Source organism: Bacillus rossius, chromosome 1, assembly GCF_032445375.1.
Source record: "Bacillus rossius redtenbacheri isolate Brsri chromosome 1, Brsri_v3, whole genome shotgun sequence".
Taxonomy (NCBI): Eukaryota; Metazoa; Arthropoda; class Insecta; order Phasmatodea; family Bacillidae; genus Bacillus; species Bacillus rossius.
Genome location: NC_086330.1, coordinates 365779596 through 365802723, shown reverse-complemented (window position 1 = coordinate 365802723; position 23128 = coordinate 365779596). Strand labels below are relative to the sequence as shown.

General features: G+C 41.1%; 1 protein-coding gene across 1 annotated transcript in view; it reads right to left on the bottom strand.

The window, feature by feature from the left end:
* Positions 1–3143: 3143 nt before the first annotated feature.
* LOC134528387 (partitioning defective 6 homolog beta) overlaps positions 3144–23128 on the bottom strand; it is a 45785-nt gene continuing 25800 nt past the window's right edge. The window contains exons 3-5 of the mRNA XM_063361972.1: positions 5931–6058; positions 3819–4085; positions 3144–3471 (exon numbers count right to left, since the gene is read on the bottom strand). Of these exons, the coding sequence (XP_063218042.1) occupies positions 3208–3471; positions 3819–4085; positions 5931–6058 (659 nt within the window). The 3' untranslated portion in view covers positions 3144–3207. The remainder of the gene's footprint in view (positions 3472–3818; positions 4086–5930; positions 6059–23128) is intronic.

The following is a 23128-nucleotide window of genomic DNA, read 5'->3' as shown; positions in this document are numbered from 1 at the left end:
AGAGAATACATGACGGGCCAGGCAACTTCGTCCAATGGAATGCATGAACAGTAACTTCGTGACAGGAGCTGAAAGATACCCCCATTTCAAACTGCAAGTTTACAGTTCAAAACAAGTTGCATATTTAACTGTTGTATCTCATGTCTGATTACAGTGTTTCACCTAAAAGTAAATACAATGAAACACCTTCAAATATTTACTCTTATGTACGGTAAAGGATACGTTTCATCACAATTTTTCACTCGGAGAATTAAGACAACACAAGAACCAACTTGTGTCCACAAACAGAGCCGTGCAAGACCGCTCTAACCACCCAAGAGCTGGCGGCTAGCTAAAAGCCTTCCTTGCTAAGATATTGCGCTCAAACTTGAGATGTGGAATGCATAGATACACTTATTATTAAGCATTATTTTTCATTAAATTTGAAATTCCAGCAGAAATTAGTTCTTAATTTTTCAATGCACTTTTTTTTTCGGTTTGAAATTCTTGTGAGAAGTTGAACATTATGAACATTTAAAGTTCAGCATAAAGTATGCGTTCTCATTAAAAACAAAATAAAATAAGGGTATTTATGTTCTTCAAAAGGAGATTTCTAATGCATTTGGACTCAAAATTGAAGTTCCACACACACGCCTCACTTGCCTTAGTACATGATTTCCAGTATTCAGAGGCTTGTTGATGGCTTTTTTATGTTGAATCAAACAACAGTCCAACTGGACAGATATTTGGTCCTGTACAACGGCAGAGTTCGACTGATACCGTTAAGAAAATGGCTGACTGTTCTTTAAATTTTGTACTACGTTTACAGTTCAGTTACTTAGATTGCCTAGATTGCGGTAGAGAGTACATGGTGCCCACTATTGCTACTAGATTGATACTACCCAGACTGTTAACATTGTCATTTTTTTTTGTAAATCATCAATAACTATAATAAGTTTCATTATTTCATTTTACTATATTATTTTAAGACCATAAAATAGTGTCTTTTGGCAGTATTATAACAAATGTGTACATTATGGGGAAAAAAATCTGAACACTGATTAGTGTTTCACAGAATAAACTATTTGTAGCAGTCAATCACTATTAACTACAAGGCATTCCTCATTAATTATATGCTAAGGTCATACATTAAAAAAATTAAATGACAAAATTGGTTCAAACCAAGATAGTCTTTTTCAGTTATGTTTACTCAGAACTGAATTTTATCAGACGATGCTCTTGAAATACATCAAGAAAATGTATTACCAAAATTCTCATTCAAAATTTTCCTCTACAAAATAAATTTTCTTAAGAATATTTAAAAAAAAAATTATATAATTTTATATAATTATATAATGTAAAAAAAATTTTTTTTTAAATTATAAAGTTGCCTCTAAAACGTTTGTGCTCTTTGCGTATATCTGGCAACAGAGCACACTCAAACAAGGACGGTGCTAATGCCAGATATTGTGCATTGGAAAAAGAGAGCACATATCCTTTAAAATACACACTGCAATCTACGGATGAGACACGCTATAGCATGCAAAACTGATACGAGGTCAAAATAAAGAAAGCACTGGGTTGGGAGGTCAAGTCAGAGCTAATGTTAGTGGACAGATACAGGAATAATTCGCAGGTTCCTTGCATAAATTGTCTCTGGAAAGAATCGCTACAAAATTAGCATTACTATCAACTGCATAAATGTTGTGCATACAGGAAAACTTTTGAATTACTCCTCAATTCAGCTGCTGAATTTTCAACTTGCATACTTGAATGTGTTCACAACTGGGTGGACATGATTAGATGTAAAAGCACTATAATGTATGTTGAAAACATTAACATTCCCCAATGCATATACTGGCTTGCAATACACTTTGCAGCTTATTCACTGCAAATGTGTTTATATTAATAATAATTATAAATCTTTTGCAATCAATAACAAACTGTTAGTAAAGTAACAAGATATATACAATTTTCATTAAAAATTTTAAGGCACTATTTGATATTAACACTTTAAAACCAATTCATTTTTAAAATGGATGGAATTCCTTAAGGCCTTTCCCCAAAAAAAAAATGGACCACCATAAGCTTAAGTAACACATGTTTAACATTAGGCCAACATCATAAACACATCATTAATGCATTGATCAATTAAATAATTTTTTTCTTTCACAGGCAACACTACAATAAATATAAGTTTTCAATTATATGAATAAGGCTTTTAACGAAATCAGTTCAAATAATTTATATCCTTCCCGTAACAAGTAAATGCTTTAAAGCACATAAACTTCACTTCCTTGATTAGTATGAACATGCAACATTAGATTTCACTGTTATATTTCAAAACACAGTTTATAAATCCATTCTTGAATTTCTTGATCCTCTCTAAGAAAACCTATTTACAAATGCATGTCAATGGCAGAGGTGTAGTAAACCGTTTTTAACTGTAACTTCGTGCTGTCATATCTAACCTCCTCATACGCTGAAGGTACTGGTACAAGCAGTATATACTTCATGATTATGTGTAAATACTTATACATAATACTAACACAATGTCAAGAAACCACAATAGAAAGACTTAAAAAGTACTGAAGGAAAAAAGTTAAAAGCAACGAATGCTCAAGAACAAAATAATTAAAAATAAACTACAAAAAAAATTGAAATTTAAAATATTAAAAAAAAAATTATATTTTATATAAAATAATTTTTTTTTTACATTTCTCCAACTGCACTGTGCGTGCAATGAAGAATCCTAACCTCGACAACTCTTCACCAAACCAGAAGCGTAAGAGCAGAATTTAATTTTAGAGAGAGAAAGAGAGAGAGTAGGAGGGAGGAGAGGGGGAGTGAAGGGGGGAGGGGGAGTGAAGGGGGGAATGGAGGGGGAGGGGGAGTGAAGGGAGAGTGGGGTGGAGGGGGAGGGGGAGTGGAGGGAGAGTGGGGTGGAGGGGGAGGGGGAGTGGAGGGGAGTGGAGGGAAGGGGGTGTGGAGGGGGAGGGGGAGTGAAGGGGGGAGGGGGAGTGAAGGGGGGAGGGGGAGTGTAGGGGGAGGGGAGGGGGTTGTGTAGGGGGAGGGGGAGTGGAGGGGGAGTGGACGGGGAGGGGAGGGGGAGAGAGGAAACCACTTTTCTCTCTGCTTGCTTTCGATCAAATTCTTTCTAATTGTTGGTAAGGAAGATATTGCAGGGGAGAAGGGGGATGCACGATGCAAGTGCACTCCGGGGGCCGGTCACAGGTGCAGGACGCCGTCGCCCGAGGGCGCGGCCGGGGTCTCCTCCAGCGTCACCCCGGTCAGGTCCACGATCTCGTCCTGGTCGTAGTGGTCGTCGTCCGAGCCCGTGGTGGCCACGGACTGCGTGGACTGCTGCGAGCCCGAGGACAGCTGGCTGGTGCGCGAGAAGGAGCCCCGCTGGGGCGTCGCCAGGGTGCGCTGGTTGGCCGGCTTCACCGTGATGATGAGGTTGGAGCTGTTGGCGACCATCATGTCCGTGACCTGCAAGCAGTCGTCCCTCCCACCTCTCACCTCTCGCCTCTCGCAGATGACAAGCTGACCACTGCCAATCACGCAGAGGCCTGTTGGGCAATTTTTTTTAAACGACGAAACTTACGGGCAAATATAAGTAGATGAAATGTTATGGAGAAAAAATAAGAATAATGAGAAAACTGGAATAACCAAAATTAAAATTTATAGGGAAAAAGGAACAATAAAAGAACCACTGGGAAAAGTAAGCAAAAATAAGAACCACAGGGACAAATAAGAAAAATCCACGGGGGAAAAGGAAGAACCAAAATTAGAAACACTAGGGGAAAAGGAACAATAAAAGAACCACAGGGACTGACCTGGTCCAGGGTCTTGCCCGCCACCTCGATGCCGTTCACCTCCAGCACCTCGTCGTTGACGGCCAGCAGCCCCGTGCTCTCGGCCAGGCCGCCCGGCACCAGGCGCGAGATGAAGATGCCGGGCACCTTCTCCAGGCCGGCGGGGGTCACCCGCACAGACGTGCCGTCGCGGATGTAGAAGCCCAGGGGCTTGTCGGAGCCGTGCTTCAGCAGGCGCACGCGGCGACACGTCTCCGGCACGATGTCCACGTCGATGATGGCCGACACCTGCACGGCGGACAGTCGCGACCATGTCCCTCCTCACTGCTCTCAGCAGGTCCCTTCTCATTGGTAGAGACCTGCAAAACTCGCTGTCTCGACGGCCTTCAGGATGGACTGCACATACCCCTGTACACAGTGGCATAGCCAGGATTTGTGTATGGGGGGTGTTAAGAAGCATACCCCCCCCCCCCCCCCACGTATTAAAGCGGGGGGTCCGGAGGTTCTCCCCCGGGAAAATTTGGATTTTAAGGTGTAAAATAGTGCTATTTTAGCAGTTTTCGGTACTTAAATTTAAATATTGTAATGGTAAAATTTTTATTAATTTTAATATGAAATTTGTTTGAGTAATGAATAAGAAATTAATTAAAGATTGGGTCCTAAGGGGGGGGTTTGAACCCCTAATCCCCCCCCCCACCCCTGGCTATGCCCCTGCCTGTACACTCGGGTAAATAACGCAAGTTCATTGGCTGCCGACTTGAAAGTCGTCTCAGCTGGTTCGTCTGCGATTTGATCCTTCTTTGGTCGAGGGTTTATAACTGGTTGAGATTCGTCCAGATCAACAGTCAGCCAATAGCAAAATTATCTAAGAGGTATAGGTATGTTTGAATTGTAGCCTATCGCCGAATCAATCCGCGAATTTTGCAGGTCTCTACTCATTGGAGATACCAATAGCAGATCTGCTTCCATTCACCAGCTTATTACCACCATTACTTTAGTCACAAAAGTTAACTGAAATACTGGTTACTCAGTTTCACAAGCCTTCTTGATTTTCTTTAAGTTATACTTGTTTTGACAAGCTATGTAAAAATGATGAGTGAATTTTTACGTTGCGCGTGCATCATGCAACAAAGTTTTCACAGAATGAAAAAAAAAATGGTTCATAAAAGAAGCTAAAAATACAAACAAAAATTATACATGTGCTTTTAAAACTTATACTTCAGTGATTTATATTGAATACTAGTGCATATCATTAAAAGCCTTTATTTATTGTGAATATTAGTAATGTTAATTGTGTTTATAAACTTTCAAGTGTATTTATATAGGTGAGGTTTTGTTCCCATACGTATAGCGATGTCAGGTTGCTTCGTAAGCTTCCATTGTTTCTGGAAGGTAGTGTCTGTGGAAGGTTTAGTAGTATCCTGGCCATTTTCATGATAGTGTTTGTGAGGTATCCATCCGTATGTATAATTTATTTGCATTATATTTTATTTAAATTTTTTCAATTTGATTGAATTCATACTCTACCAAATGTATTTATAATATCCCTCTAGTCCTTTTAATTATATTTCAGTTATTTATTGCATGCAATATTAAAATTAGCTTTTTATTACACCAAGTAAGTAAGTAAGTAAGTAAGTAAGTAAGTATAACTTCTAACATGCATACACAAGTACATATATATATATATATATATTAATTTTCTAGTCATCACTATTATTTAAGAGCTATTTTTTTGAAATTCTAACAAATCTCCCTTCCATGTGTTGTTCTGTCCCCAATATAATATAATGGGTGTAAATAAGTTGTGTAAGTGTTTGTAATTAGCACTTGTGCAACTTTTTACACCATTATGTACACTTGGTGAATATATGTTTAAAATATTTGTGACCAAAACAAAAATGAAGTGAGGTATCATAACAGAATTTCAGGTAAATAATTAGTAATGATAATAAATGAAGGGGAAAAAATCTACATGGCGTACAAGGCCGAGCCTTACATTCACTGATTTCCAGTGATCTCCACTGATTGTCTACGCCTAGTTATTACAATTTTCAAATAATATTACTTGCCTGATTTTGACCACCGACTAAAGTGAATGTTTACGAGCTAGGATGGGCCGGTGCTCCTTACCTGCCGGAAGTCGTGCGGGTACGATATCGCAGGGTGCGACTTGAGCCGGCCAGGTGTCCCCAGAATAGAGGAGATCAGGTTCTTGGGCTTGTACGTCCCGTAGCCGTTGATCTCTTCCAGGCTGCCTCCTGCAACACCAGCGTTCACAAGTCACGCATCTGGAGGCCCGAGAGTGCTTGCCCACCAACACCGTCCGCGCCATCTCGGGATGCCCCAAGAACGAGGGACTGTACATCTCATGTTTATTCCAGGTGATTATTGCAACTGGTCTTCATTTATTGCGAGCCTGAGAGGCTGCCAACAGTCTCTCACCAGTCAATGTCACTCTCACCTCGACCAATGGCGTGCTCCCTCGACAAGAGGCAACAGAGAGCAGTTTCGCAGAGCCACAAGGACTACCCCGGCCACTCACCGAGTGGCGACAAACATACTTCAGCACACTTTCATACACTTACGTTGTAAAACATCAAAACTACTTAAATATGTTTATGTACTACATATAAAATTCAAGACACATGGCCATCAACAGAAACTAAGGACCTGGAGGGAAATAATTTTGTCAGGCCCCCTTCCTATATATCTACCATCCCCAGGGGCGCAACAACTAAATTTCCAAGGGGGGGGGGGGGGGGCAAAATACCTTTTTATAAAGAATCATCGATCCCCCCCTATTGAAGCGGGGGGTCCGGGGGTCCTCCCCCGGGAAAATTTGTATTTCAAGGTGGAAAATGGTGCTATTTAAGCAGTTTTATTATCTAAAAATTGATTACACAGCACTTTCTTTGCCCCCGTTTGCCCCCACTTCAAGGTTTCAGAGGGGGGGCAAAATACCCTTGCCCCCTCCCCACTGTTGTTGCGCCCCTGACCATCCCCACAGTTACAAAAATCTAAATACCTACTGTAAATATTGTATGTGTTACTGTGGCCATTACTGTGAAAATGTGACCTGTGCACATTGTCATTAATTGTATGTTTTCCTATGAATTATGTTAACTAGTAATGGTCCTATTTGGGTAAACCCAGGCATTAAAAAAAATTCAAAACTCAACTGAGGATTTAGCCCCCATTATTATACATGCACCACTGAGGCCGCTACAGACACTATCTCAATGTTGTACGGTTCATCATAATACAAATTTTTTGAACAAAACGAGCTTTCAGAAATTTTTACCTAAAATGGCTTAAGATTGTTTCAAGATTGGTCTGATTCCCAGCCTAGATACAAGCATTGATGGAATCAGGTCCATGCACACCAAAATAAGAAAGAAAAAAAATTGAAGTTATGTAATAAACAATAAGTTATGGAATCACACGGTATTAAATAAGATAAAAAAAACCACCAGGTAAAAAGCACGTGCAATAAAACACTATTTGCTGGTGTGTTGGAAGATATCTTCTGTAAACGCCGGCGCTGGTCACAGCTGACGTCACGGGCGGGGCCGGGAGGGCAGGAAGTGGACGGCGCCCAGCCCGACACCACCGTGTGTGTGTGAGAGGGGGGGGGGGGGGGGCAGCGCCGGGGAGGCAGTGGTGCCAACACACCAGGACGCCTCGCTCCGTCCGTGGGGGCACGAACTCGAGGAATAAACTTGAAACAGCAGTTGAATGGGGAAGAAAGAAGGAAGGTCGATCTTGTGAATGCATTCCTACCAACATCTCGACAGTAATTTCTCACTGAACATGAACTTCACACAAGCGAGCCTAGCCCAGAAGAAAAAGGAAGAGGAGGCGAGGTCGGTAGCCTCGGGACTTGCGCGGCGAACCTGAATGACCACGGAACCGATATTCTTACGAATTCTCGTCAGCTCCAGTGCTGTAGCGTTTAGTCTCGGAACTGGCTGTGCATGCCCTTGAAAGCTGTCGAACTTTATTGTTCACCATAAACTGCCGAGGAAGATAAGGCCTGCAGGTCCTTACAGGGCGGGTGTGACCGACCGGATGTCCGTCCTGCGGCTCCATAGTTGTTCCACCCAGTGGCGTGCGGCGAGGGGAGGGCTCCCATAGTCCTTCCTTACCCTTGTCAATCGAGCTTTATTCATTCTTTTATAAGCACTTCGAGTGCGAGAACACTTCAACCAGCAAACAAGGCACATGCCAGATGTATATGTGTGTGTATATATGTGTGTGTATATATGTGTGTGTATGTGTGTATGGGGACTGAGTCTAGTTGCTACCGTCAGAACATCTCTGAGCCGCTGTCGACACAGCACACGACTGTTGGAAACAATGGCGCATACAGGAATTTATTTCGGGAGATGATTAGGAAAAAAAAAGGTAAATTAAGAATATTTTTATTCAACAAATTAGGTCAACAACAAGGAGTTTGGACACTCAAGTTATCATAATCAACATTCATCAGAGTTCCTTGCATCACCCAAAATAACATACTGGCTTCAGCGAGGTCTCGCACATTGTTTCATCTGGCTGGAAAAGACAGGTGTTATCTAGCTAGTCGGTGCGGCGTCGCTGTCAGGACGACAGTACACAAAGTGCTGAGATAACAGATCCCAAACAACTCTTACCAGACATGTACCAAACGCTACTTACAACAAATACAACAGCTTATGTAACATATTTTCATTTACAACAAAGTCGAGATTTCCGAAAAGAATAAATTATCAAAATACTTGATCTCAAAACAAAAACAAAAATAACCTATCTGCGTAACTAAGTTAACTTAAAGGGCCCCGCCTACCCGGTCACACACACGGTGCGCAGAGCTTCAGGAAAAACAACGCGATTTCAAAACTACTCAAGATATCCGAGTGGGGTCTGCTTACGAAAAGCATTTAAGAGTTCGCTGAGGGCCGAAAAGTACTTTTGATTTTGGATTAAGTTTTTATACTGTATTTTTAGAAGAGTTAAAATGGCTAAAACGCATGTTTTCAAAGTAATTTTCAAACGTAAAACAACCTATACAGATTCTTGAAAGCACTTAAGGGACTTGCATTACAATTTATCTTCATTTCTCCGCCATATAATGTTACGGTCACCGCTCAAATTTCACAGTATCCTGTGACTACGAGAAGACTGCACGCCAGTTCAGAGCCTTGCGCTTAGAGGCTATAGCGCGTTAGAAATATCAACGAGTGTCGCGCTTATCATCCCGCCTCACTAACACACATACACCCTTGACGAGGCGGGCCCCTTAAGATGTTCTGCTACGAAACCAATGTTCCTTTATTACTTCTCTCCCGGGGAAGTGAGAAGGGGGGTGGGGGTGGGGGTGGTGGAGAGGTGACTGGCACTGCATTGGCCGGAAGGCCGCTTGTGAAACACAAGTCGTGTCCGACACGCCGGTATCTCCGCAACACTCGGTCACGTCACAGCACCCTGGCGGTGTTGCCAAGTCTACCAAGCACCATCTACCTCACCTAGCCCAAGAACTCAGTGCTGTATGTTCCGTTACATGTCGAACATACGTTTACTTTCACTCGGCGGTTTGCACAGCACTCATATGCTACATCAGCATGCGTACGTAGAGTTTCATTTGTTTTTCAATTCTTCCCATTTGATGGTGGTAATGATAGTTTTTAAAAGTTTTTTTTGGGGCTACAGTTTAGCTGGCTACTGTTACTTTTTTAGGTTTTAATAATTGAAGTATATTTATTTATTTATTTATCGACTTAATGACGAAGTCAAGGCTTTTTTTACACATAACCACAGTACTATACAACTACACAAAAAACATACTTCATAATATTATAATACTAAACTAACCTAAACTAATAGCTTAAGAACTAAAATTCGCACATTTGAACTACTAATGGACATTAACAATAAAAGTTATTAACATTAAAAATTAAAAGAACTTATAACAGGAATACAGCAGATATACAAGTGGTTACAAACATCACACATGCACACAAGCGACTGTGGTTGTGGAATCGCTGGCGACATTGAACAGTGTATTTCGCGACATCACGTTTCAACTTGGAGTGTGTGTCTCTGAGCCTCGCAACTCTGCAGGGAGCCTGTTCCAGCCGCGCGCTGCAGAAACAGTGGAGGAGTTGGCGGGGATACACAGTTTAAGGTCTTATTTCGAGCGCGTATTAAAACTGTGGGTATCTTCACTTAACGATTCCAGTCGGTTGCATCAATAATCTGGGCTAGAATTTTTCAAAATATTGTAAACAAGTCTTAAGCGATTTAAAATGTCTTTCATGGAGTTGTAACCCACCAAAGCTAGTCTTAATACTCTTGACAAATGATCACGAGACCAAGTTAAACAAAACAAAACCTTAAACATGTATTCTGGATACTTTGTAACTTTGTTGCCAAATTTTCTGTTAAATTATCATACACCACATCACGATAGTCAATAACGCCAACTTCGCACGAAATGGGAGGAAATGTTTCTGTCGGCGAATAGAGTGTAGTTCAGAGAACTGCAGCGCGCGGCTGGAACAGGCTCCCTGCAGAGTTGCGAGGCTCAGAGACACACACTCCAAGTTGAAACGTGATGTCGCGAAATACACTGTTCAATGTCGCCAGTGATTCCACAACCACAGCCGCTTGTGTGCATGTGTGATGTTTGTAACCACTTGTGTATATATGCTGTATTACTGTTTTAAGTTCTTTTAATTTTTAATGTTATTAACTTTTATTGTTAATGTCCATTAGAAGTTCGAATGTGTGAATCTTAGTTCTTAGTACAGGAATGCTAATGCTAGCAATGCGAGGTTGTGTCCCCTGGGACAATGTGCTGTCGAGCATCGCCAGGTCAGACAGCTGTGGCCGGCGGCTTGCTGTCAGGCGCGGCGAGTACAGCAGAAACTTAGCTGCTCACTCGCCCAAGTCGCGTGACCGTGCATACCGGCCCAGAGATCCAACGAAAGGCCGATGTTCTGAAGCAGTCTCGGGAACCAGCAACATGTGTTCGTAACAATCTCCCAACCAGGCATCGGTGACCACCGCATGAGTTCAAGTCACCAAGGCCCACAGGATATTACCACCCCCCCCCCCCCCCCCCCCCCGCCAACACACTCCTTCCTAAAAAGTCGCCGGCACACAGGATCTCTTCGCCTTTGGAGTCTCACGCCCCACACTCGTTCCGGAAACCCCCAGAGGAGAAAAAAAATAGGAAGGTTGAAAGGTTTTTGCACGGATGCCATCTCTAGGGAATTATTAAATAAGGCAAAGCCGTAAAATCCAAACGAAAAAGGGATGCGGCTGTGTCATGGACACGGCCGGGTTTCGTACGTGAATGCGTGTACGTAACAGGTAATATTTTCTATACCAAATATAAAATGCGCTATTATTTTTTTTTTTCATTTTAACACCATATATATTCACTGTAACTATTTTACAGTAATGTTTCATACATGCAATCGACTGATTTTGACGAGAGCTGACGATTGAAACCCAAACGAACGTCGTAGCTTCTCCGAGTCAAAAGTTATACTAAATGGAAATCTCGAAACGCAGCAAAATGACCTCAAAATGGCGGCGCTTCCCCCTCCACCGCGCGTGATGCGTCACGGTCCTTACTTAGCGTAACGAATTCTTTCATCCTTTAGCTATCTAGTGGTGTAATTAAATTTTGGATGGAGATTATAGATATGTAGCTGCCACACCAAACTGTATCCCCCGATTTTGTTATCATTCGTTTTTTTTTTAATTGCCTCCCACTATGGAAGCAAACACGTCAAAACTGCGCCGGCCAGGCCTGCGGCACGCAACTGCGCAGGGTGGAACAATGACCAGTAAAGCCGGCGCAGAGCTGCACCGGAGCGCGTGTAGCCTCGCCACGCCGTGCACTCCAACTGATGCTGCAGAGGCATGTCTCACGACGCAGTGGAAAAGTTTACACTAAAGCGCTCTTCACAATAGCGCGGCGCGGCGCGGCGCGATCTGGCGACGCGAAGAAGCGATAGCTCGCGATCTAACGCGAAGTCGCTGGCTGTACACTTCACAATGGCGCGACGCGGCGCGATACGACTGGCGAAAAAAACATGTTGAAACAGCCTGCTAACTGCCGGCAACATCTCATAACATATAAGTAAATATAAACAAACTCTGTGGATGTATTTTAAAATTTTTCTCTTTTTTGTCTGGCATTGTATATGCAAGTGTACTGTAACTAAGCATCGGTGAAAAGAGACATGAATAGAAATCGCCATGCAGTAAATGTTCACAGGCGGAGAGTGTTGTGTTTATTATTACTTGATAATAATAACAGAAGAAGGCACACAAGGCCCACAAATGCAAATAGATTGGGACAAGGGGACTACCATAATATTATCTCAGAAATGCGATTAGGAGACAGTGACAACTATTTCGTATTCATGAGGATGTCTCCTAATGAATTTGATCTGTTTTTGCATATTATTGGTCCAATGTTACAAAAAAATTCTCACCGCTTACCATTGAGCCCAGCAGAAAGACTGTCGATGACACTAAGGTATAACTTGCTAACTTGCGTGTCTAGTGCAGATATTGTGATTTTGTAAGTACAGACACTTATTGTAATTATTTTGAATTTGGCTAATATATATATATATATATATATATATATATATATAAGGTACCTTGCATCAGGAAATTATTTTACATCAATATCACTTTCCAAACACCTATTGCCTTCTATTTCAATCGTTTGTTTACTAACAACTGATATTATTATAATTCCCCGAATTATTGCTTGCGATTGGCTGTTTACTCTTACGTCATCAGCGATGTCGCCCGCCGCGGCAAGGCAGTCTTGTCGCTTGTGCTCACGTCGCGAGCTATCGCTCGCCGCGAGCGATGTTAACTCTGATTGGTTGGTATCGAATGATGTCACATCGCTACGCGTCGCATCGCGCCGCGCCGCGCCGCGCTATTGTGAAGAGGCCTTAAAGATAGAATCAGAACCGAGACTTCGGCTGGTGAAGAGTGACGAGCACCATGCCTACGCAAGTTTAGTGGAGATACTAAAAAACATCGAGCCAAATTCCTCAAGAGACACTGTAGTAAAGAAAAAAAAACTAAACACTAAGTGCGTATCGGAAGGAGACATAAAATTTAACTACACGAAACGAATTCGAGAGCTGGAAGTGTATGAATCGAAATTATGGTACGTACTTTAATCCAGTAAAGTAGATAAGTAAGCTACTTCTACAATATGAGTATTTTCTCAATGGCATGTGTCGCAAATGAAAGCCGAACAGCGAACACATCGTCAGACGGGCATGCACAGGGCCGGAACTAGGAGATTCGTTAGGGGGGGCAAAGCTTAATTTGCCGCCCCCTCCTTACCAACATTATAAAATACCATTTTTCATTAGAATCGGTGGTTGAAATGATACCATTCACTTATACATATTTGAGAACTTCTATTTATCAAGTACACTAATTGGAAAACTAATACAATTACATTTTTTTATTATAATGAAACAGACTGTCATGAAACCATTGTTTATGGTTTGCACAACAGTGAAAATTAATGTCTTACCAATACTAAAATTACATAAGGAACATGTGATTATGAATTAAGTATAATATTGTATTGATAACCATACAAAGAAATTCAATTCAAAATTTAATTTTTCGAGCATGATTAGCTGCAAATAATATCATCAAAATTGATCAAAGCAGCTCGTTTGTGTTCAATAGATATAATACTTAGATTTGTTAATCTCTGCTGGCCCATCGTGCTTCTCAAATAGCTTTTAATAATTTTAAGTTTACTAAAACTTCTTTTACCTGACGCAATTGTAACTGGAAGGGTGAGAAACATTCTCAGAGCAGTAGTAATGTTAGGATGTGGCTACTCCAGTTTATTTTTGTATATAAGGCTCAACATTGTTGATGCTGTAGCATCTTTTAATTCATAGTCTACTGTTAATGCATGGTGCTTAAAAGTTTCAATTTCAAATACGAATTCTTTTTTGTTAAAATCGGCACTGTGTTTCCTAATTCTGCTGCTTTTAATTTAAATCTTCTACTTCCATTTTATGAATTTGAACACCACTTAAAAATCCAAACTTTTTGTTAATGTTTTCCAAAGCCTTAAACTTGTTACTCAGTTCCATAATTAATCTGTCAATGACTTCCAACATTACTTTATGTAAGTTTTTTTGACATACGCCATTGCTAAGCCCTTTTTCTGTAGAAGAAAACTAAAAAATAAAATAAATAAATAAGTAAAAATAACCAAAAGATAAAAAGCACAAATTAAGCAAAAAATTTCTGTTGTCAACAGGATATAAACACCACAAAATATTCCGTAACAGGAATATGGTCAACAAACAAATAAAAACAAAGAAAAATGTACTAAGAGAACGAAAAAACCCCACAAATGATGACGACACAAAAATATTGAACCCAAAAAAATTCAGCACAATGGTTGATACGAGACAAAAACACGACAAAACGAAAAGACGAAACAAACACAATAGTTTTTCCAAAACAGAAACAAGCGACGTTTCGGGAACTGCTATCTGCTCCCGTCCTCAGGCAGAGACGCACATGGTACGATAACACAGGTGCGACTGAGTAGGGGCTGGAAAAATGAGGGTATTTATCAGAGAAAGGGCTAGCTACATCTTGCTCAGCCAAGAGATCACCCGCGCAACGGGTCCTTGAGATGCCAGCTCTCATCGCAGGGGTTTTACTCACTCCAGACCACGAATTATGGTAATACTTGTTTCTTAGAGTGAAGAAACGCATTTGAAGTACGAATATATTTACAAATTATGCATAATCAAGTTAAATAGAATTTCTTAATTTCTTGGCTAACTTATTGGTTGCGATATGTACACTTTCAAAACTTTTTTAATGACTAGTTTCAACTTGTTTTAGTGAACCACTTTTCATATTTTGCCGCCCCCTGATATTTGCCGCCCGGGGCACATGCCCCCCATGCCCCCCCTTAGTTCCGGCCCTGGGCATGCACAGGACTTACGGAACGGAACATCCCCCAACACAAGCTGGCCACGTCACGGACTACCGTTATTCCAACCACTGGTTCTTCTGCTCGCCACGTCACAGCGATGACGCGCCGCCGGCGTGACGGCCGCGGGGAAATGCGAGCACGGATCCCGTCGCCATACCTCTCCCGACATCGCTAAGGCGCCTTACCTGTGACGCCTCGCCATTCGATTATATGCAGAGGTTGGCAATTAATTTGCATGATTGACGTGTTTTTTTTCTGCAGACGGTGTATTTGCTTGCAATTTACAGCCAATAGAATACTACCGAAACAAAAACTAGACTGTGGATATTCATATAACTTAGGCTTGATGTTTCCATCCTATTATGCAGTGTCTACAATTATTTCTATCCAATTATACAGTGTCCACAATAATATTCAAAATTTATATCATTATGCATTGTATACCTACTGGTTTTCCCAGCCAAAGTAGGTTATGAATTATTAAATACAATCTAATCCACCATACACTTTACAGTTTGTGCTACAGACACACATAACCTACAAACTTGAGACGCTACTTTATAAATGTAATGAAGCTAGTTTATTCAGGAATTCTTAAAGTTGTGTTTATTATTTCATATTATAATTATTGAAGTTATCAAAATATTTTCACTTAACAGACACACCAATATTTTTGGCACGTTTCTCGATGTACAGAAACGCGAACATATGCGCGAGTCCGCCATCTTGACAGCTTCGGCAGAGGGGGGGGGGGGGGGGGGGCGGCTGAATTGTATCCCCTTGGAAAGGGGACTTTTCAGACTTATGGTGGCGGTAGTGTAGCTGGGTGGGAATTGGAAAGGTACCCTTTCCTATTTCTTAAAATGCATATTATTTTCTGCTTTAAAATCCTAGCCTAATTGACCATTAGTTATCATGAGTTACAATGAACAAAAAAAAAAACACCCGAAGATGCACGATCGGACGTTTGGCTCTCTAGTCTGTGAAAAGAAGGCTTCCCGCGAATAATAACGATATTTCCCGGCATTCAGCAGTGTAGTGGGCGGGAGTCGTGGTTTTATAATCTGAGAGCACGGACACTGGCGGAAGAAGGCTTGTCGCGAGCACCAGTCGGTCTGCAGCTTTGAATATATATACTGTATAGAAGTCGCGAGTGGATAGGATTTACTCTACGTTTTTCAGAAGCGTATGATGAGCAGCTTGGGAACTTCACCGCTGCAGTGCGCTGCCGTAACGCCCTGTATCGTCTTAGTTGTTATTTACACGTTAGAGCGCAGCGCTGTCGCCCGCTGTCATTCCCCGCACCCCTCATTCATCATTCACTGCAGCTCAAGCTCGTTCAACGGGAGGGGGAAGGGGTGTTTGAAGAGTTCGGCACTTGTCCGCTAGGGACCACCACAAGTCGATGCCCTAGAGATGGTGGCGATTGCGGCGGTGAATTAACCAACTACCTCAAAACCGTATTAGAAATTTTAACCTGGGCTGGCGACTTCTATACAGTATATATATATTTAAAGGTCTGCAGTCCTCGTCTCCACACGACCTCCACGCCGAGACGCGCAACAACGGAGCCTGCAACGCGCGGTCGACAGGGCGGGCTGCGCAGCGGAGCGACTCTCGCACACGCGCTTCAACGAGCAGCTTCAAGGACACACGACCATGGCGACACACCACGCCACACGTTGACTTCATCCAATATTCCAATCCGACCGACAGGAAATAAACCTACTCCATAACGCCAAAAACATCGAGGGCGCGGTACGGGCTTCCCCACCACGCAGAACTCTTGACACGAGGCACCTCCCGGGCGGGGTGACGTCAGCGCGCCGTGGGAGCCGTCTCGTCGTCGGCAGTCAAGGTGAAGGGGTTCACAAGGAGTCAGCGGACTGCAAGGTCGGCCCGTGAGAGTCTATAGAGTCTGGGGCCGACTGGGAACACACTTGCCAGCGCGATGCTTCGGAGGCAGCCACTGTCACACCAGACACGGTGGCGCCTACTGACGGCCAGGGTCGGAACCAGCGATGCCAACTCCTACAGAGTGTTCCCCCTAGATTCCTAATAAAAACCCCTAAAGTTGTAATTGTACACCCATTTGAGAGCTAAAATTATTTTCGCCACTTGTGTTGCTGTTTTTTCTTCACTTTGTTTTCAAGATATACACTTTAAATTCACGCCCTCAAAAATTTTCTTAAATAATGTACCCGCTAAAAAAAATCCCTCTAAATAAATTTACCCCCTAACAAAACCCATTGCGGCTTTGTTCCCCCTAAATTTGGGGGGGAAACCCCCCAAGTTGGCATCCCTGGTCGGAACTAGCGGGGGCAGACGCGGCCTGTGCCCTGGGGGAGGGGATACACTGGCGGAGTGGTTTTTGCTTTAGTTATTTACTTCAACATCGTAGTGTTATAACACGAGAAAAAAAAAAAGTCGGACGACAAATGAACTGAATTATTTGTATTGATACTCACACGTATGTCGTTAAATATTTAAAAAAAAAAAAAAGGGGGGGGGTTGTCTGTAAATTCGGTTTACGGACGATAATTTTACGTGATAACGTCACAAGAAAACATTGATGAAAAATTGCATACCTGTTTGATATTATAGAAGATTTTCTCGCACGGTGGTTGGCCGGTTCTTGCACGCTCGGCTCAGGCGGTTCGTGCGTGCAGCCGGCGTTCATCGATTTATAAGACGTTATCACGTCAAAAAAAAATTGCGTACTAGATTTAACTTGCGATGTGTTAAAAATGACATGACAGCAAATAAATGTATTTATTTACAACTTACTTTGAATCAAAAACTATTTTGTTAAAACAGAGTAATTAATATGTGGTGGCGATGTGAGGTCACGTGGAGCAGTCGAGCAGCACGCCGGCCTGACCCGCGCTCCTGGCCGCGGAGACGTGCCACATCCCATCACCACGAACAGGGACGCACCACAACGCCGACAGCTAGAAAACTGCTGTGTACCACAACGCCTAATTACCACAACGCCGAAAAATGTCATTGCAGTACTGCCACAAAGGTTAGGTTAGGTTAGGTTAGGTTAGGCTAGGTTAAGTTAGGTTATATTACGCTAGGTAAGGTTAGGTTTGATTGTGGTATTTCGGCGTTAAGGTACATTTAAGAAACACACACAAATTCATTCTGTTGTTATTTCGGCGTTGTGGTACACAGCAGTTTTCTAGCTGTCGGCGTTGTGTTTGACATTCGGCGTTGTGATAACGACCCACCACGAACCAACAGGCTGTGTCGTTACAAGCCGCGACACTTTTTAGGAACTGTACAGATTCATGACGTCAAAAAAAGCCACCAACCAATTAATAGTTTATATATTTGTAGAACAATAAATATTTTTTCGGTAAAACAAAATCCTTTTATTTTCATCGATAAATGAAATGTTTAGTTGTAGTACATTTATTTTTGTATAAAAAATTTTTAATTGCAGCTTATTTTGTTCCGTAATTATTTTAAATGAACATGCAATATACAAGTTTGTGTCCTTCATGTTTACAAACGTGTGCATTGCCATAGCAAGCAAGAAACCATAGATTAACAAAACAAATTTTACAGTTACAATTTCTTGTTTATCAATAACTAGCGACCCGCCCCGGTTTCGCACGGGTGCAATATACTAATAAAGAAAATTAGACAAATATTTAGGGGAAAACGTTAATTATTTATTCAAATGGTTATAAGCATGTCACAAATGAAAATCTTCTCTTCCTTTTGATTCATCCTTCCATTTCAACGCACAGCAATATTCCCAGACAACAGACATTGTACCTATTGAAACGAAAGGATCATTCTTGTATTCAAAATGAGAATCGTAATTCATCGCAGAATTCAATTTATATGTTCACAAATCAATCGCCCTTTGAGATCTATATCCATCCATGTCACTACTAAGACGAACTTCACGTTCAATGGAGGATTTTATGGCTCTCTGTGACCTATGTCTATCTCGGTTAAGACTAGGACCCAACTCCGTTCAACAGACGTTTCTCTATTTCTTGGCACAGAATTACTTTTTCTTCTATTAGACAACCTGATTTCCTTTACTTCTTCGGCTTCATCATTAAGACGTAAACGTTTTCTGTCTGCATCTCTGGTACTACGAAATATATTTGGGCAACTTCTTCGTGGCATAATTACATTGGATAAAAACTAATAACTTCAAAATTGGAAAAATTAAGTTTTATCAATTAAAAAATAAAAAAATAACCTAAATCCACAAATAATCAACATTAGCTCTCACAAATCAATAACCTGTCATTTGAAGAAATTTCACTAAGTAAATAAATAAACAAAAGAAAAAACATAACCTCTACTTAACCACCTACTAAAAAAAATAGCCAATACTCGCAACATGTACAACACAATAACTTTTATATTCCCTAGACCAAAACTAAAAACTTAATAACTTTAAAATTCTAATAAATTAAGTTTTATCCTTCAAAAATAAATAAACAAAAGAAAGAAAACATGAACTCAACTACCTGCTTGAAAAGGACAAATACTCGGATATGTACAACAAGGGTGAAGTGCTGCTTGATTGACAAAGCACCGCCATAGTTCAGACATTTTGTAAAAAAAAAAAACCTACAAAATTATACATACAAACCTTCCTCGTTTAACGCTCTTTCCATTAGAGTAAACTGTATCAAAATCCGTTGCGTGGTTTAGAAGAAGCGGAGAAACAGACAGCTACTTTGTTTTACAATATTTAGAGAAGAGATTAAAGATTGAGATTTTTTTTTAAAGTTAAACTTCAGTTTTGATAGATTCGGCTGCCTAACATATTCAGAAATGTTAAAAAGAAAGCCGTAAGCCTAAATTTTTCACACTATTTAATACTTATTATAGTTAAATTCCATAACCAACCTTTAATTAGCTTCATGCTACCAACTGATACACACGTGGGATATAACGTATCACCGAGCAATGCATACTCGGAGGTTGCTGTGGATACCAGTCACAACGTCAACAGACGGAGCTGTGTTCGCAATCACGCAGACTCTTCCGGCGGTAATCTCCACTCGCTTCGTTATCACTCGCCGGATACACGGCCATCGCCGCTACTCTCGTCCCCTCGTCGGGAGGTCGGGTCACGGGGTCACAGCCGGCGAGGTCACACCTGCTCTCACCACACTGCTCAGACTGTTTGCTTATCAGACAACACTGCGACACAGTGTGCCGCAAACTGTATTGTCATCATAGCAGTTGCGGGCCTCGTGGTCCGTATGCCAGAACAAAGCATCGAACCAAGGGCCCGCGAAGAGTTCCAGGCCGCGGATTGCCGCCCACTACCTCTTGTTTTAAAATAGAGTTTATGTCAATCGTGGCTGAAGTCGCCGGGCTTTCTCCGGGTGCTCCCGTCTCCCCACCCAGTCCTTTACGTCGCTGCTCCCTTCTCACCAGCCCTTCAACTCTCGCAAACACCCGGTGTCATTCTCTCAGTCATTCATCAATCCATTCGTCCCAATGAAAACTTCTTATTCTCCACCGTCAGCAATGCGCGCAATTCCTCGTGACATCACTTGCGGGACTTTCGTTCACCCATGATTTCACACTAACAGAATAACCAGCAGAACAACAAATATATTTGATGACCAACTACGACCACGGCAGTACTACTGATAAATGAACAATTAACGTTGGGTCATATGTAAATAAGTATCTCCGCGCGGTCTATAATCGGGCACACGCCAACACGCAAGACGTGAGGACAACCCGCGCCGACCGCCAATACAACGTATTGTGCGAGGCCAGAAATCAGAGTGCACTTACTGATGTGCAAACCTCTTAGCACTACGTCCGCGGCAGTTGGTAGGAGTGCATAGACAAAGGAAAACGTTATAGTATAAAATGTTTAATGAATTTAACAAGATGGTCAGTATTTTAGTAACATTCCTTGTCGAAAATCAGCTCCATAGCCAGGGTTTAGTCTTTTTTTTTTCTTTCAGTTTTATTACATAGTTTAAACGATTCGATAGTCGACATGGCTGTCCGGCAGCGAATTTTAGCGGCGGGTGCAAAAACTACACGTGATTCGCGTCAAGAAATTTGGTTGAAAACACAGTTGCTCGTACATTTATCATGCTCGGCACTATTTGAAAAAATTCTGCGTTACATTTCCTGTCAGAGTTTCGTATTATAAGTGTATTTGCAACACGAGAACACATGATTTTGCTAGTTACCAAGGTAAGATGTTACACATCACTGGAGCTCACTTTTTTTTTTCAAGATGCGCCCCACACTTTAATATAATCGCTTGGATCAACAGGCGGGGTGTGTGTTATGTGGGATAATTTGGCAAACGGGTCTGAAAGGTGCAGTTTGGTTTGAAAAGCTTGTTTTTAATTACTTATTGGTAGCGATGGGATTTTCGATACTTCAATACCTCGATACCTTCGATACTTGACAGTATCGCAAAGTATCGAGTATCGAAACTGTAAGTTCGATACATTTTTTCGATACCGTAATGCTTGTTCATTTGTATTGAATTAAGTTTTGAGTCGCCATCGTACAAAATACAACTACAGTAGAACCTCGATGATACGTTCCCGTTTCATACATTTTCCCTTGTCATACGCCGATAAATTTTGGTCCCGCCGAAAGTACTATATTTACAATGGTTTACTTTCCCGGAACATACACTAATAAAATCATTAATTTCCCGTTTCATACGTTTTTACAAAATTCACAATTTTTTTTTGTTATATTCCTCCTGATAAACTAAGTTTTAATGCTTTTATTTTGAAAAACGTTCACTGTTTACCTTTGCAAAAGTAAAAAAATAACTTTATCGCACCATAGATATGGATAATATCAGAAAGACTGTGCACTTCGATAGTAGCATCTATGGCCAGCACCAAGCGAGACTAGTGGCGCGAACTAAGCAATGATTATGAAAATGGTGCACGCGCTTTAGCTAGGCACGGATCTCATATTTTGTGCATTCATTAATCTTTGAACTGAATATACCCGTTTGTTATTGTTTTCTTACGATCGGATTGTTTTGTATTTTACGTTTCTTAAGTTAAAATTTTATTGAAAATTGTTCTGTTGCATAAAGTTGTTTGTAAAATGAAACAAACAGGCAAAAATTTCTGATTTTCTTTTTACAATAGCCTAATTTTTTTATTTCTAATTTAGGCTTGGTAACTTTTCCCCCCCTCCATAAAGGACTTCATAAAATTTTGTAAGATCACTGTTTCTCATGTCAGCTTTACTTGATTATGGACTGTATTTTACATTTCTGGTGGTTTTATTATATGTATATATAATGATGAATTCATATCTTTCATTAATATAATGCAATTATTTACACGTTATGTATTTAAGTTTAATCTGACATTGTGCTGGTATGCTAGATTGAAAAAAAAAAATGATATTATTTGCCATTCCCTTTTCATACACTTTCCCGCATCATACACCATTTTTGTGACTTCCGAAGTCGTTACTGCCACTTGTCAATAGTAAACAAACGGTAAAATAAGGTTAAGTTGTTTTTTGTTTCGTATTCAAGAAGTTACATTTTTCGTACGTAACACATCTGACATTGAATTCACAGGAAATTTGAAAAAAAAAAAAAAAAATTGTAGAAATATTGAGCACTTAAAATTCACATTAATTGACTCCACTCGCATCCCGTCGCAATAGTAACAATAACACGCCTAGTAATAACAGTCAACATCATAGAGTAAGTACGTGTCTCGTCTCTCGTGTATGGAAAGTACCAGAGATTTGTATCGATATTATGAATGTTTTCAATTGCCACGGTCGTACAGGGGCGCCACCAGCGCGAACTATAATTGTTTGCGGCAATATTATTTAAGAGAGCGCTATCTTTATTTACACTTGTTCGCGGTAAAAAAAACGCTCTTGAAGATAGTTTGTATTTCACTTATATTTTTTATATTTTTATACTCAAGTCAAGTCTTTAAAGTTGTTTGAAGTTTGTATTTTTGTAATAAAGAGGGAATTTATATAGTTTAAAACTAATTTATGTTATTATTTGTAATAATTGTTACTTAATGGGAAAATATTTTTCCCTGGAGTATCGAAAGTATCGAACTGAAAAAAACAATACAGAATCGAGTATCGAAAGTGTGGTATCGTGATTATTGGTGATCAGGCGGGAAGAGACCGGCTGGCTGGTGTGTACAGCTGCGCGATGCTACTTGCTCGGGTACCTGCCTGCCTCGCGGGCGGAAGGCACTGTCCTACAGCGCCACGTCACGAGGCAAACACGCACTGCCCCCCCCCCCCCACCCCCCAGAAGCTGACGTCACGGCGGCCTACTCGTTACTGCCAT